The 16,029-nt window shown below is 40.7% G+C and overlaps 1 protein-coding gene across 1 annotated transcript in view; it reads left to right on the forward strand.

The window, feature by feature from the left end:
• The first annotated feature begins 1,033 nt into the window (after positions 1–1,033).
• ppfia3 (PTPRF interacting protein alpha 3) overlaps positions 1,034–16,029 on the forward strand; it is a 42,682-nt gene continuing 27,686 nt past the window's right edge. The window contains exons 1-5 of the mRNA XM_023276528.3: positions 1,034–1,192; positions 2,228–2,863; positions 14,646–14,747; positions 14,896–15,135; positions 15,218–15,277. Of these exons, the coding sequence (XP_023132296.2) occupies positions 2,498–2,863; positions 14,646–14,747; positions 14,896–15,135; positions 15,218–15,277 (768 nt within the window). The 5' untranslated portion in view covers positions 1,034–1,192; positions 2,228–2,497. The remainder of the gene's footprint in view (positions 1,193–2,227; positions 2,864–14,645; positions 14,748–14,895; positions 15,136–15,217; positions 15,278–16,029) is intronic.

A 16,029-nucleotide genomic window follows, 5' to 3' on the forward strand; every position in this document is an offset into this window, starting at 1 on the left:
TTTTTTTAGGTTATTCATTACTGATTGTGACATTTTAAAGGCCCCTGTGTTTTGTTTTTTTTCTGGTTTCCTAAAATTTAAACATTTGGGCTAAAACCTTGTGGCATTGCACTGCATTTCCCCAGTTAAGACACTAGAGGATGCAATTGTTCAATCATCCTGGCGAGTCTTATATTTATTATAAAGAAAATAAACTGAGAAAATGACTTTGATGCTTCACTGCTCTGATTATGAGGTTTAGTTTGTTGTTTAAAGGTGTTAAAAATACAGAAGGATGCAGCTGGAGGTGAGTTTGAGTTCGGGAGGTTTGACTCATGAAGCTTGTTTCTTTAAGAGCAACATCTTCAGGAGGAGCAGGAGAGGAAGGAGGGGAGGAGGTGAAGTTACACAGAAACGGCAGGAAGACGGGCTGAAGCGCCAGGAAGTGTCTTCAAAATAAGATTTCAGCTTTATAGCTTCATTTTTTTTTCCAATTGAAATTATAATTCTTGTTTCTCAGAATTAATGTGTATGTGTTCACAATCAGTCACTTTGTCATTGTACCTGCATGCAACATACTGCCCTGTAAATGACAGTTTACAAACCGTTCGACCAGTTTGATGTTTCCTTCTCACATTGTTTTATCTGAATAGTTTTAGATGCATGTAAAGGTAATGTGGCCGAGCTAAGCTAACAATGAAAGTAGATATCAACAATTACTGTTTTCAAATAACAACACAATGAAAATACAACACAAATGAAACACTTTTTTGTATACTTTTTAAAAAATGACATTGTTTTCAAAGCCATTTAATAGAAAGACCAGTAAAAAAAAAATAAGAAGAATAAAAACGCAATTTTAACGATGGGACTTCAACAAAAATCAGCATTTTTGAATACTCACTTCGCATAACAATGTGAAGTGAGTATGTATCTGACTTCTTGGTCATTTTCCTTCATGTTTCAACAGGTTTCCAGGCTCTCGCGTTTTATTGTGAACGTCCTGACCGGAAGCGTCCTGCGCGTCCTGCGCTGCCGCTCGACGCAGCAGCTGATCAGCGCTGTCGCTCCCTGACAGAGAGGGAGGGGAAGGGGAGGCTGGTAACCGGGGCTGGAACGGGGATAACCTGCAGCCTCCGTCTCTCGGATGCTCTGATGGAGTGAACCGGCGACGATGCGCCTCACTGTCCTTCCTCTGTCCGTCATGGAGACGGTAAGACGCACGGATCGCTCCATGGTGGATGAGAAAGCTCCAAAAAAAAAAAAAAAATGCGCTGCTGATGTGCGGCGGCGCGCAGATCTTCGCCGTGCATTAGACCGTCCAGCTGTTTTTATGGGGGGGGGGGGTGGGGGGGTTGGTTGGAGTGGAGCGGGCTGGGTGGCTGGCTGGGTGGGGGGGGCGCAGCGGGGTGTTGATAGGAAATAGACGCCTTGCAGTCGGAATAAAGCCAAAAGAGTCGCACCGATTTCCGCGACATTTAGGTTAATCATATCAGGAGGAGAGAAACTAATCCCATTGTGTAATATCAGCCGGTTTAATCTCGTTAATTAGGCCTCCATCATTTCCAGGATGATTGGCACCTCCCACCATGATGTGATAGCGGTGCGAGGAGATCCTGCTCAGCCTCAAACGCAACTAAGTCGCCCGTTTCCCCTTAAATTTGGGCCTTTTAGTTCCTCGAGACAACTGCTAATTCTGTGTGCCGACACCCTGAGGAGGGGAAGCCTCCAGATCCGGGCGGGATGTTTCTAAAAATGGGCTAAAAGAACCTGATTTCCTCCCGTAATTACAATTCATGATGACACCCTTTTTTTTCTCCTTCTTTCTTTCCTCCACATAAATGTAAGAAACAGCGCTGCAGCTTCTCTTCCTCACCTCCAGGCCTGATGCTGCTGCTGCTGATGCTGCTGCTGCTCTATTTGGCGTTTTGTGGGCGAAAGAAGCCTCCGTCCATTTCCGTGCATCATGCGCATTCATTATTAGCATTATGGGATACATAAAGCCGAGACATGCACAGATGGATGAATTACTCCAGCGATGCAAAGTCAGTGTGTGAGAGAGAGAGAGATAGCAGTGCTGCAATGTAGCTCTGGCAGGGGTTTTTTGGCACAAAAAGAGGTGCATGTGTGGTTTCTGTGTGTCTGGATGTGAATCTGGAGTGATTATGGGATGGATCAGCCGGTCTGGAGACACATTCGTACGCGATGTGGCCAAAATAAATGACCTCTCGCTGTCTTCTCCTTCCAGGTTTATCTGGCAGCTCAGTGAATCCTGGACCCGGAGGTCAGAGGTCAAACCTGCACTTCTCCCTCCTCACCCCTACACCCTCACCTCACCCCCTCCCTCCCCCCCACCCCTGCCACCCTCCATCGTCTCCCCACTTTTTTCTCTCACTCACGAACCCACCTTCTCCCCCCCAACCCCCCACCACACGACACTGAGAGGGAACCTCCACAACCAGCAGGAGTCGTGCGTTTCCTCGCCCAGGTGTGACAAGTCTCAGATCTAGGAGTCGAGATGATGTGCGAGGTGATGCCCACCATCTCGGAGGACGGGCGTGGAGGAGGCGGAGGCGGCGGATCGTCCTCCCCGGCCGGTGGCGGAGGAGGAGGGATCGGCGGTGGGATGGGAGGCATGGGGGGCTACGGAGGCCGGGACCCCAGAGGAGGAGGAGGAGGAGGAGGAGGAGGAGGAGGTGGAGATGAAGGAGGAAGCACCGGGAACCTGGAGTCTCTGATGGTGAACATGCTGACGGAGAGGGAGCGTCTGCTGGAGAGTCTGAGGGAGACGCAGGACAGTCTGGGGACGGCGCACCTCCGCCTCCGAGAGCTCGGCCACGAGAAGGAGTCGCTCCAGAGGCAGCTGTCCATCGCCCTGCCGCAGGTACGAGGAGTTTATGGGGTCACACGACGCTGAGTTAGACTCACAAACCCAGCTGTGGAGGAATCATCTGTCTCATGTTTAGTGTTAGGAAGCTACTGGACCCTCTGAACCCTAAAAATCATGTTTGAAAGGCAGGCTATTATCAACTTTCCACCAGTCTTTGAACTGCTCATGTGTCATGTGCTGTTCCATCTAGAAAACAACCAAGCTTAAAATCGTGACATACCATCAAAATCACTTTAGAAATTTGCCAAAAATAAATTGTTTGCTCAAACTAGAGTTTGTTAGAAAACAAAAAATTTTATGTTCCTTCATGGAACGGTGAGCCCTTCATTGACTAAGCTGCAACAAACAGTCAATTAACAAAAATTCATTGACTTTTCAACTGAAATATGCTAAGCTGCAGATTGTGTTTACTCAAACTAGACAGGAGCGAGTATTTAATACAGTAAACAACTACAGAAACAGCTTAAAAATGAAAAAGTAAAATATCTATTAGAGTCGAAATCTTTCCAGTGTTGGTAACATTAATCCATCCATTCTTTATCTATACACCGCTTAATCCTCAATAGGGTCGCAGAGGCTGGAGTCTATCCCAGCTGACTTGGAGTGAAGGCAGGGGACAGGTCACCAGTCTATCACAGGACTACGTATAGAGACAAACAATCACACTCACATTCACATCTACGGACAATTTAGAATCACCAATTAACCTCAGCATATTTTTGGACTGTGGGAGGGAACCGGAGTACTTGGAGAAAACCCACGCATGCACAGGGAGAACATGTAAACTCCATGCAGAAAGATCCCGGGATCTTCTAGCTGCAAGGCCAAAGTACTAACCAAGCCACTGTGCTGGTGACAACTTTTTAATAAAATAAATAATCAAAGAAATGATTTAAATTATGGTTTATGGTATTATTAGCATGTCATAGTGCACAAAAGACATTTTTTGACTTGGCTCGAATTTATCAAAAGTAGATTGTTTGCTATAACGAGATTCTTTAAAAAAAAAAAAAATCTGCCCTCTTTTGCGCAACTGTGAAACCATTAGTGACTCAGCTGTGATTAACAGTCATATGACAAACAACAGAGCAGACAGGAGTCAGTGTTTAGGGCAGCAGACAAATGCGGAAACAGCTTTAAAGTGGAAACAGTCAAATATCTATAGTATGTAAAGTCAACATTTTTAACAGTTTTCTTTTGCTATTGGTAACAGCTGTAGACACTTGGAAAGTGTTCATGTTGATTCCAAGGTTTTCAATCTTCACAAAATATATAATAATTTTTTTTTTAAGCTGTATCATCCTGAACCGAAAACATGTTCTAGTTCTCTCTAGTTCTATTAGTGGTCGTTCTGTTCCCATAGAGGTGCGGGGCTTCATGAGCCTCAGTGAGTAAAACGGAACAAAAACAGAAACTGTTCAGGGTTCAGAGGGTTAAAGTTAAATAGGTCAGAAAAAATGTGTGAGTAACGGAGTTATGAAAGTTATTTGTGTGGAAGTGACAAAATCATCCATGGAAATGCACAGATAAGAGAACACGTGCCTCTCAAACTATAGTTTTGACTAAAGGAACAGTTTACTCAAACTTGAAGCCTGAACCTGCTTGCAGCTTTTTACTGAGTTCAGTCGCCAAACACATTCGAACATGTAACCAGAAGAACAATATTTACATTGTGTGCACATATTTCTGTAGCCAGGATGCTGCATATCGTACACCAGCACAGTGTACAATGCTACATACACAGAACGTAAATGTATTTGGGACACTTGGACCCACATGGCAAGCATCCTTACATTTTATGTTATTGTCAGAGCAGGAAAAATACTGTTAGATGTAGCTTTAATTGTTAGAGAGTGTGTCAAGATAAAACAGCTGCATATATTGGCAATATTTAGTTGTATGAGTAGTGGCTCTATATGGCAATTTCAGCGAGTACGATGGTCGACACTTGGGTGAAAACTGAAGGAGAAGTTGGCTTATAATGTAGTTCGGCGCATCTGCTGCAAAAAAATAGGAAAATGGGATCTTTGATTTGCCACAGCAACAGAAATTTACAGCAGAATATCAGCGTAACTTTACAGTGGTGAGCAGTGAATCCATAATTGACAGTCAGATTCACTGACTATCAGTCAGACAATAAATACACTGAAAAATATGGGTCAATTCAGAATTGGAGGATATTTTACGTCTCACTCATCAAATTTCAAATAATCCATGTACATAATACTAAAACATGAGAATGTTTGAAAATGTTTTTAAAATACCAACATAAGTCGGGAGTTCCCCCTAAAATGCCATTTTTCTCTTGTCCCACCCCCCTGATGACCAAATTAAATCTCAAATAAAACAGTTAAAATGAAATTTAAGTCTCTTCTTTTTGGTTTTATTTTTTTCATTGATATCTCTTGTAATTGTGGGAACATTTTTTTAATCAACATAATATTTTAAATAATAATTAGTATACATGGAGCGTGTGTCCCATTAAAAAGAGCCCTGTTAGCATAACCTTTTTAGCTGTTAGAAGAAGAAGAAAACAGTGAATCATATGAAACACTGGAATTAACATCATCAAAAAGTTTTCCAAAAGAATAGGTAGAGCAAAGCTACGTCCTCTCTTCTATTTTTTTTTTATTTTCATAACATTATCAGCCTTGACTGAATGTCTCACTCTACCTCATGCAACTGTGTTATGCATATTTTCAGGATAAAACAAACTCTTTTGACTGTTTTCCATCAGTAAGTTTGTCCTCTTGGTCAGCAGTAACAGCTAGCTAAATATTTAGCTTCTACTCCTGAGAAAAAACTAACATTAGCATGGATTAGCAACCCTGTTACTGTGATTAGAGTAGGGTTAGCAAACAACAAATAAAACATGGAATAAAATCTGTACTATTGATGTGTAAGCTGAGCCAATCAAGCCTTTGATAGTTTATTACCTATTATTGATGAATATGTAGCAGAAAATTGTAAAAGAGAAGGTATATTTTTCAAAAATGTTGAAGCACAAATGTCCTCAATTTCTGGAATTACCCATATAGTGTTTTCAAGTACGTGAAGTACATAAAGGTGATATTTTGATATCTCAGGTAATACTTACAGTTGCATATTTTGAATTAGCTTCTTATATAACAACACTAGGAAGCTAAACTAGTTAGAAAAGTCACCTGAATATGTAAAAAACGTGCTGAAAATCGACAGTGTTGCTTTTCATTGAGAATCAGAGCGCCATCAAAGTCAACAGTTATTGTCAGCAGAAGGTTTCCTCGTAACAAAAGTCCTCTCAGTGAAAATGGTTCCTTTTACAGTGTTGAATTATTGATATGTGAACCTGTAAGCAGGATTTTAATGTTGCAGTCGGTCCAGGTGGCGCTGAGTCGAACTGCTTTGTCGTTCTGTTGGGGGCGTTTAAACTGCAGCAACCTGGATGAAGAATTCAACAGTTTTGGTGGTCAGCTGAGAGAAAAGACTTCTGTCAGACTTTACTTACGACACAACATCACAGTAGATTGTGATGGTTGATGAATCAATTAGTCAACCGACAGTTTGTTTGATAATCAAGTTTTCGTATTTCTTCAGTTTGAGCACGTTTGGCTGAATGACTCCGATTTTATAACTTGTCATTGTGCAGCTCAGAGTAGTTTTACAGCAGATTGTAGGTGAGCTGATGTGCTGAAGCTGCAGAGAAGCAGGAAGTACCACTGTAGATTTACATCATTTTAAGGCAGGAAAAGAATACTTCAAAATGAACAATTTTGATGAATTTTTAGGGGTTTCATCCATAACCAGAGAGAAACTTTAAGGAAATAAAGTCACTAAAGCTGATATTTTCTTCTTCTATGACAGAAAACTGATTATCTTTGGATTTCTGCCTGGATAAAATCAAGCTTTGTGCAAAGTATTTTGGCCTCTTTAAAACATGTATAAGATTAATTGTGGCACCTGAGTGAGTAGGGTGTGCACTAAAAAAAAAGGTAAATTTGTTCCAAACAGTTTGTGGAAAATATCTGATTGCAAGTTTTTTGACATTGTGACATGATTTAAAATAATTTAAGTTGAGCTTTAGTTCAGTATTTACAATTTAGAGCAAATAAGGCATATTCAGAAGTGGAGCTGTTAGACAGTGAGGTATAAATTCATAAAACCAATGACACAACAGCTTAAACTGCCTATTTCTAATGCTTGTATTGAAAATATTAAAAGTATTATGTCGAACATACAGACCAAAAGATTAATTGATTAGTTCATTAATCTAGAAAATACATAGCTGATTACTCAGTATTTATAATAATCTGAAGCTAAAACCAGGACAGTGATGTAAGATTTTGACAAGATAATTTTGTGAACTCGTCTCATGTTGAATGTGAGATTTAAGTAGCCACAAATAAACCAAGAAAAGCACTCTGAGAGCGCAGTTCTCCGCCAAGGCTGCTGAGTTGTTTCATTCCCGATGGCTGAAATCTTGAAAAAATTTGTGGCAGAAATCACAGCACAGGCGTGTGTTATGCATGTGTACATTATGTACGGATACTGAATCGCGTGAGCTAAATATGTAGCTGACGGCGGGAATTGATGGGACTCAGAAACACCCCCACAATTTAATCAGTTGTTCCTCACATCATTTCCGACGGATAAGTCCTGGTAAGTCCGCAGCGGTCGATTTTTAGTAGGATCACAATCATGTGATCATCAGCAGGCAGCTGATGTAGTGTTCACTTGTTGTCATAGTTACAGTGATGCCGTGCCGCTATCTTGCAATGACACAGGAATCTTTAACAAATCCGGAGATCCAGACTATAAGCTGCATCACTGCCAAAATCTAATCAGTTGGTCCTTGTATCATTTCTGACCTTCCCTGAAAATTTCATCCAAATCTATTTTTAGAATTAGAATTAGAAAATCTTTACTGTCCCAATTTGGGCAATTTGATTTGCCACAGCAGTCAACAATGGCATTCATACCATAAAAAACAGTATAGTGCAATACATAGAAACATAGATACAAATAATATAATAATTAATGTTATCATGACCATATATGTAGCCTACAGTGCAAGGACACAAGCCTAAAGCTTATTTAAAAACCCTACAGCTGAGGGAACAAATGACCTGAGGTATCTGCTTGATTTGGCCCTTTTAGGGAAGGTATACCTCTTCTCAAATGACAAAAGTCGAAACTCAGCATACCGAGGGTGATGTGGGTCAGTTAAGATGGCCTTTGCCTTCTGAATGGCTCTTGCTTGATAAACATTGTCAAGCTGCTGCAGGCTAGTGCCAGTGTTTTTGTTTTTTTTTTTCCCCGTTTTTGAGTAATGTTGTGAACAAACGGACAGACAGACAAACCAACGGCGGTCGTCACATAATTCCACCGAGGCTCCGCCTCCTTGGCGGAGTAAAAATTCCAAAGCACAAAGTACCAGAACGTCTGAGCTGCAGTTAAGTTTTACTTGACAATGTTGGATGATTGAAGAATCATCCAGTAAATAATAAGATCGCCGAGTTTAATCGTTGATTTGTGTTTGATATAAGTTAACAGATCAGATCTTCTGAAAACTAAAAAACCTGTAATCTTTTGAAAACCCTGAAGTCTGATTAACAAAACATACATTTGTCATGAATTTTTTTTTTGCAGAATCCTCAAAACGCCTCTAAACCATCAGAAGAAACCAATATCTTGTCAATTATGAATAAATTATTTTGTATTAACATATAGAAAAACATTGGAAGTTAGGATGAGTCTATTGATATAAATGACAGTAAGCGCAGCAGTTTAGCTTCCTGTTGTGCACAGATGGACAGATGTCATTCCCAGCTACAGTTCTGGGTTGGATTAAGAAAAGAAATTGGTGAAAAAGAAAAAAAAATCTACAGACAGATTATTTTTTCATCAAGATGGTTTAAAAAAATGTTTAGGGATTCTAAAAATGCTTGCGTTAAAGAAGGTTATGCCATGCTAAGGTATGTCTGTTCAAGTTTCCATGGAGTTTGTTCCCAAATTTTGAGTATTTCTGAAATTATTTGCTAGATTTGGTTCCTCTTAGTCGATAAAAATCCACTGAAACAGCACCAATAGAAATAAAAACATCAGCGCAAATCAGCTTTAACATGTGTTTTGTGGAACTAATCAGCTGAACCCAATATTTGCTGTTTTCTGATGATTTTCTGAAGGTAAATTAAGCAAAATAATCAGTGTTAAAATGTTAAATGGCCTTCTGGGGTTTGTAATGTAAAGTTAATACATGTGAGGCGCACACTGCGGCTACCTGGAGCCTGGAGATGATGGCAGCATGTTTCCCCTGTAGCACAGAAGCCAATAATATCCCCCATCCAGCGCCTGAGAGCTAATCATGTTGTAATTCCACTCAATACAGAAGAGCTCCGTCTCTATTTTCAGGCAGGAGTCATTGCTGGTCGCCTCGGGCCTCCATGATGCCTCCTCATTGTTGTTTTCCTCCGTCGCTACGCCTGAAACATCAAAATGAAATAACAGATGTAGCGGCTCTAACAGGAGCGAGCGACTGGACGTTAAAGGGCCACATTAGCTCACCGAGAGCAGATCAATACGTCGCACACATCTGCAGGAAACGCACACAGATCGGGGAACACATGGATCAGAGCAATACAGTCGACGGTAGATGAGTTCACCGAGTTTGTCTGTGTGCGTTGCCAAGAGAGAAAAATAGAGAGAGAGAGGGATGGAGGCAGCGACAGCATGGCACAGAGGAAGGAGAAGAAGAAAAAAAACCTGGTGACATGAAACACACAGAGACTAACAAATCAAGCACATTTGCATATTGCTGCATACTAATGAGGTGGCTGTTTTAGATGTAGCATGACAGGGGGAGACTCAGAAGAAGAGGGAGGAAGCCATCGGTGGTCCATCTTTTCAGACAACTTAATCCCAGAATTTAGATTTTCTCGGCACCATCTGCACACAGCAATTTCCTCTCCTCATCCTTCCTCTTCTATCTTTACAAAAAACGGCCTCTTCCTCCTTTCACCCTCCGATTCCTCCTCCCTGCCTGTTTCCGACTGTACACGCTGTACTTTTTAAATACATTTTGGCTGGAAGAAGTGTGCGAGGCGCCTGTTTGCCGCCGCGAGGGGTGAACTGATGGCCGTTAACACGAGGCTGAGGTAACAGCAGCACTGAGCACGCATCGGTGCCTCCTTTGCGTAAGAGTTTTTCAGAAAAACACACATGATCAGTCGCTCACGTGGTCCGGATCACGCCTCGATCACGCAGAACACACTCTGCAGTCGTGTGTGTGATCACAGAAGCCGCAAAGCAGAAACTTAAGGCGTCTCTTAGTTGATTTGTTGCCATGGATACCGTAGAGTTACACTAAAGGCGGCGGATTTTAATTGAAACTATCATGTAGCTAACCTCAAAATTACACATAATTGGAGTAAATTGCACAAAATCACAACAATTCAGCTGGACTGCTGTCAGTTGGAAATAAAAGACATTGCACGGTGCTGACCTCATTTCCGTTGCTCTTGTGCTTGTTTAACCTCCAGGATTTAACGACACCTCTGATCGTTGTGCAATTAAAGCAATTTCAGGTGCAGCACGAGCCGTAAACATGGCTGTTAGGGTTTATATGGAGGCCTGGCGTGAGGCTCCAGGAGCGCTGCGGTAGATATGGCAAAGATTAGACGCCTTTTCAGTCAGTCGGCTCCTGCTGCATTCCTGTGCAACTTTCTTTCATGTCATGAAATCCTGCAAGGCCAAAAGTCTCAGTTTGTTAATGAAATCAAGATTTGTCGGATTGTTCACTGGAGTTAATTGCACTGCGGGTTGACAGTAAAGCCTGCGGTCGGTTTTGAACACTGCTGGTTTCTTGTTCTTTGGGATTAACTGGCCAGTCGTAGACAAGGTTACGTCATGCTGAGATATTTCTCGTCAAGCTGCCATGAAGTCTGCTAACACAGTTTGTAGCAATTATGAAATTATTTGCTAGTTTTGGCTGAATTTTATCCATCATGAGGAGAGAAATCCATTGAAACAGCACCAATCGTTCTACTTTTTGTGGAAACATTCACGAAACATTCCAGTTAAACCAAATGTTTATCTGCTGTCTGATGATTTTCTGCAAACATGGGAAACCAGATTTAGTTTTGCATTTATGAGCACATTACTTTACCTTTGATGGTAAATTCTTCCTGGTTAGACGTGTGTGTTTGTTAATGAAATCAAGATTTGTCAGATGGAGCTAATTGCACACTGGATTCACAGAAAACTACAGTAAAACTTTCTGTAGGTTTATAACGCTGCAGGCTTCTTGTTCTTGAAAAGGTGGCATCCTATCACAGTTCCACGCTGGAATTCACTGAGCTCCTGGGAGCGACTCATTCTTTCACAAATGTTTGTAAAAGCAGTCTGCATGCCTAGGTGCTTGATTTTATACACCAGTGGTCATGGAAGTGATTGGAACACCTGATTCTGATTATTTGGATGGGTGAGCGAATACTTTTGGCAATATAGTGTATTTCTAGTCAGGTTGCCGTGAAGTCTGCTAACACAATTTGCAGCAGTTATGGAATTATTTGATAATTTTAGTTCCTCCAGAAATCCACTGAAACTGCACCAATGAATATTACAATATTATTGCAATTTAGCATTAACATTATGAACTGCGTTTTTTGTGGAAACATTCACTTCCCTGCAGATCTTGAATATAAACATAACCAGCCAAATGAATGTTTGCTGCTTTCTTGAGGTTTTCTGCAGGGATTAATACAAATAAAGCAAATCGTCAATGAGAACTGAAGCAGGTTTCAGATAAGTGAGAAAATACAAAACTTCCTTTCCAATTTTTGTGCTCATGTTTGTGCATTTAAAGCAGTTAAATTCTGTGAGGCTGATTGTCCGAATAAATTCACTGCAGTGTTTTAATGGCAAATTTGGCCACTATAACTTTACAGTTTGGGGCCATTATTCTGCCAAAGTTAGAAAACTTCACGCTGAGATTCTCCACTTAAGTTGCTCTGGAGTTCAGCAACGCCTTTTTCATTTGCTTGTTTAAGTTCTTTGTAGTTTAAATGTATCCATCATGAGGAAAGAAATCCACTGAAACAGCACCAAGAGAAATATCAGCGCGATAGTGGAGTGAGTTCTGTGTTTTCTCCTGGAACCTTCACTCCTCTGCTGAAATTAGATTGTGAAATAAAGCAAATCCTCAGTGGAAGGTGAAGCAGACTGTAAGTATATGTCTGAACTTAATGCAGTTAAATTCTGTTGAGTTACATGTTCGATCTTGTTAAAGACATCAAGGCTTGTCTGACTGTTCGTTGTAGTGAATTGAAATGAAAAATTTGACAGCCTGAAGTCTTTTAAGTTAGTTTTTATTATTTAGAAAAACAAACCAAAGTCAGAAGAAGTAATAAAATTCTTAATCTTAAACTTTATTTGGAAGTTATCTGGGTCAATATATAATTGAGGGACTTTTGACGTCCATAGGATATATCTTGCATGCATGTTTTTTTAAGGTCATTATGATAATGTCTACAAATTCCATAATTATTTATTATGGACACAATCACTTATTAATAAAGCATGACAGGATGTCACCAAAATATCTACTAAATAACCATCTGAATTTAATAAAAAACACCTTCTAATTAGATAAACAATAGCAAAATGAGCTTTTTCAAAAATTGTTTTGATTGTGTCCTTTTTATTAAGTTGAGATAGTCGTGACAGATATTTCTTTTTTGGCAATGTATCAAATTTTATATGGAAAATAACAAATTGTATCTGCGTCTGAGAAATCACTTTCAGCTAAGTTCCCCATTACAAACCATCTCTCAATGAAGTGTGTTAATTCCAGATCACATGACCCACTCCACATGATGTCATTTCCTCCTGAAGAAAAGTCTGGCCAGACTCCAAGACTTTCTTACTTTTTAATATAAAGTAGTGTGTGAGTCAAGAGTGGATTTATCACGTCAACAGCTTTACTATAATGTCTTTATAAATAACTTTCAATTTCAATTTTAATCAATTGTATATATAATATTTAGAAGAATCTTTCTCTAAAAATGCCATGTGGTGTTTGGTTATAGGCAGCCATGTTGATTTTAGACCTGAAGACAGCAAAAATGTCAACTATATTACAGAAAGTCCTGCAGTTATATATTAACCCATCTGTTGGTTTCACTCTCTTCCAGCCAACATTTTCCAACCTTGCAGAAAAAATATTATTTTAAAGTTGCAATTACAGGAATAAACCAGTTTTACCAACCGTACAAATCCAAGCCAAGCAGCCAGAAGACATAAAATGTGAAACCTTCCCTCCTCTGCTGGTTTCTGATCCTCCACCTGTAGAACCAACCAGTTAAACCACATTTATGGTGATCTGTGGGAAACAAATGAAGGTTGATGCCGCCTCCTGTAGAGAATGTGGGAAAGTAAAGCCAGAGAATAGCGCTGCGTTTTTTTTATCCACATGTGTTTAAATTCTGTGAATGAATGTTTTCTAATGAAATCAAGATCTGCCTGTAGTTAACTGCTCTGTGTGCGGTGATGGAAAATATGGAGCTTAAGCTCCACAGCCCAGAGTCTTTTGGTTTGCTGTTAAGCTTTGTTGATGTGTGTTTCTTATTTTTCTGGATAACTGGTCCAAAGTTAGAGGAGGTTACATCCTCCCAGGACATTTTTAATGTAGGTGACATGAAGTTTAGTAACAGAACGTTCAGTAATCATGACGTTATATGTTAGTTTTAGTCACTGTCTGCCAACATTTAGCAATGTTGCAGAAAAAAAAACCCTAAGGGAGCAATTAGAAGAATAAAAACACTTTAATACCAGTGCAAATTCAACGTCAAGCAGTCAGAAGACGAAGCAACCAGTGAAGATCTAAAAATGTTGTGCAAAATGAAAGAAATCGACAAAATGTAGCTGCAGGTTTGTGCACACATGCATTTATTTAGTCTTTAAATTCTGTGAATGAATGTTTGCGTTTTCTAATGGAATCAAGATCTGTTTTTAGTTAACTGTACCGTTTGATGTGGTGGAAAATATGGACTCTTTGGTTTGCTTTTAAGTTTTGTGGTGTGTGTTTCTTATTCTTGGGGATAAATGGTCAAAGTTAGGAGAAGTAACATCCTGCTGAGACATTTTCAGTCAACACTGACTCTGGTAACAAAATTCTTAGTAATCGTGGCATTTTTTTGTTGCTTTTAGCCAAATTCAGCCAACATTTAGCAACAATACTAAAAGAGCAACAGCAGGAATAAACACTTTACTAACAGTACAAATTCAACATCAAGCAGTCAAAGGTTTTGTTAGTTTTGCAGCATGTGTTGTCATATTTTGGGGGTTAACTGGCCAAAGTTAGAAGAAAAACATCCTGCTGAGACATTTTCAGTGCAGCTAATGTAGGAAAACCTGGAATTTGGTAACAAACTTTTCATTTTTGGTGGCAGTCTTGAAAAATGAATCAGCAGCAGCAGCAGCAGCAGCAGATTTGTGGGATTTTATTGTTTTATTGAAAAGGCGGTGGAGAAAATATTAATATTATCTGTGTGTATTATCTGTGATGCAATGATTTATACTGTTATTTAATTTCTTGATTGGACACCCAACTTTTTACTCACAGGAAAACCCACCAACTCAACCTTTTTCATAACTTTAATCATTTTTTTAAACGAATGTTTGAAACTTCATTACAAGCTCCAGTTTGGATGTGCGTTTGTGATCAGTTGGATGAGTTCCACTCTGATGCCCTGAAGCAGCAGCTCTCCGTCCATAACGGCTCCCTCTTGTGACCCTGCAGGAGTTTGCAGTGCTGACCAAAGAGCTGAACCTCTGCCGGGAGCAGCTGCTGGAGAGGGAGGAGGAGATCGCCGAGCTGAAGGCAGAGAGGAACAACACACGAGTCAGTACACTCTATGTCTGCTCAGCATTCTGCTCTGTTTCTGGCACGCTGCTCGATCTGTTCTGAAAGGCTTCACATGAGAAAAATCATCTGAGACGCATCAAGGGCTCCGCCGGTCTCATTGTATGTGAACCACATGTGTTTCCAGCTGCTGCTCGAACATCTGGAGTGCCTGGTGGCCCGCCACGAGCGCAGCCTGAGGATGACGGTGGTGAATCGACAGAACAGGTCTTCGGCCGGCGTCTCCAGCGAGGTGGAGGTCCTCAAAGCCCTCAAGTCGCTGTTCGAGCACCACAAGGCCCTGGACGAGAAGGTCCGGGAGAGACTGCGGGTGGCTCTGGAGAGGGTGGCGGTGCTGGAGGAGGAGCTGCAGTCGTCCTCTCAGGAGGTCAGTTCCTGTTTCTGTTTGCTTTTTCTGCAGCTTCGAGACCGAATCACAGAGTCTTTTTGATGGTTCTCTTCTGTTTCAGGTTGTGACTTTAAGGGAGCAAATCAAACGGCGGCAGCAGGGACTAGACAACGGCAAGGAGGTGAATTAATGTGCAGAAATATAGATGAAGAAGCTGAGACAAAGTCAGCTGATTGTTCACAAACAAATCACATTTCTCCACATGGTTCCTGCTCTGACATCCATCCTGATCCGTAACAGTCCTGCAGACAAAACCTGAAAATAACCTGCAAATAACTCACCACAAAAACAGGAACTTTACTGGCTCTGTCATGCTTTGATGGTTAGCTGGTAAAGTCTTTCCCACCATCGTACTTCAGTGTGTTAGCATGCTAACACTTTGTAATCAGCACTAACAGAGCTAAAGCCAAGGCTGATATGAATGCCATCTACAGTTTAGTCAATGATGGACAAATTGAAAAGAGCAGCAATTACCAAAGTGCAAAATTTCATGGTCAATAAACCCAACGCTTGTTGAGGCATTTAAAAAACAAATGAAATGAAAATAGAAAAGTAACAGGATCTAAATAAATCCCATCCTTTGGTGCCAAAAGTATTAAAAATGTCATCAGGATGCCTCCATAGTTGTTGACGTCCTTCAGTTTGGGCCAAAGTGGTCGACATACCAACTAAAAACACAACTTATCTCCATGAAATGTTGGGTGATTTCCACTTTAACTCCATCACATGAACAATCCCAAATGCTGCATAATTCCCTCCTCGATTAGCAGCTGGATAAAGAGCCAGAAGCTGCTGCAGCCCTAATAGTCTATATTCAGTGTTTTCTTAGATCAGTGTTGCTGCCGTGTGGCCTCCAGCCATCAGTCACAGGAC

The sequence above is a fragment of the Amphiprion ocellaris genome, chromosome 19 (assembly GCF_022539595.1).
Source record: "Amphiprion ocellaris isolate individual 3 ecotype Okinawa chromosome 19, ASM2253959v1, whole genome shotgun sequence".
Taxonomy (NCBI): Eukaryota; Metazoa; Chordata; class Actinopteri; family Pomacentridae; genus Amphiprion; species Amphiprion ocellaris.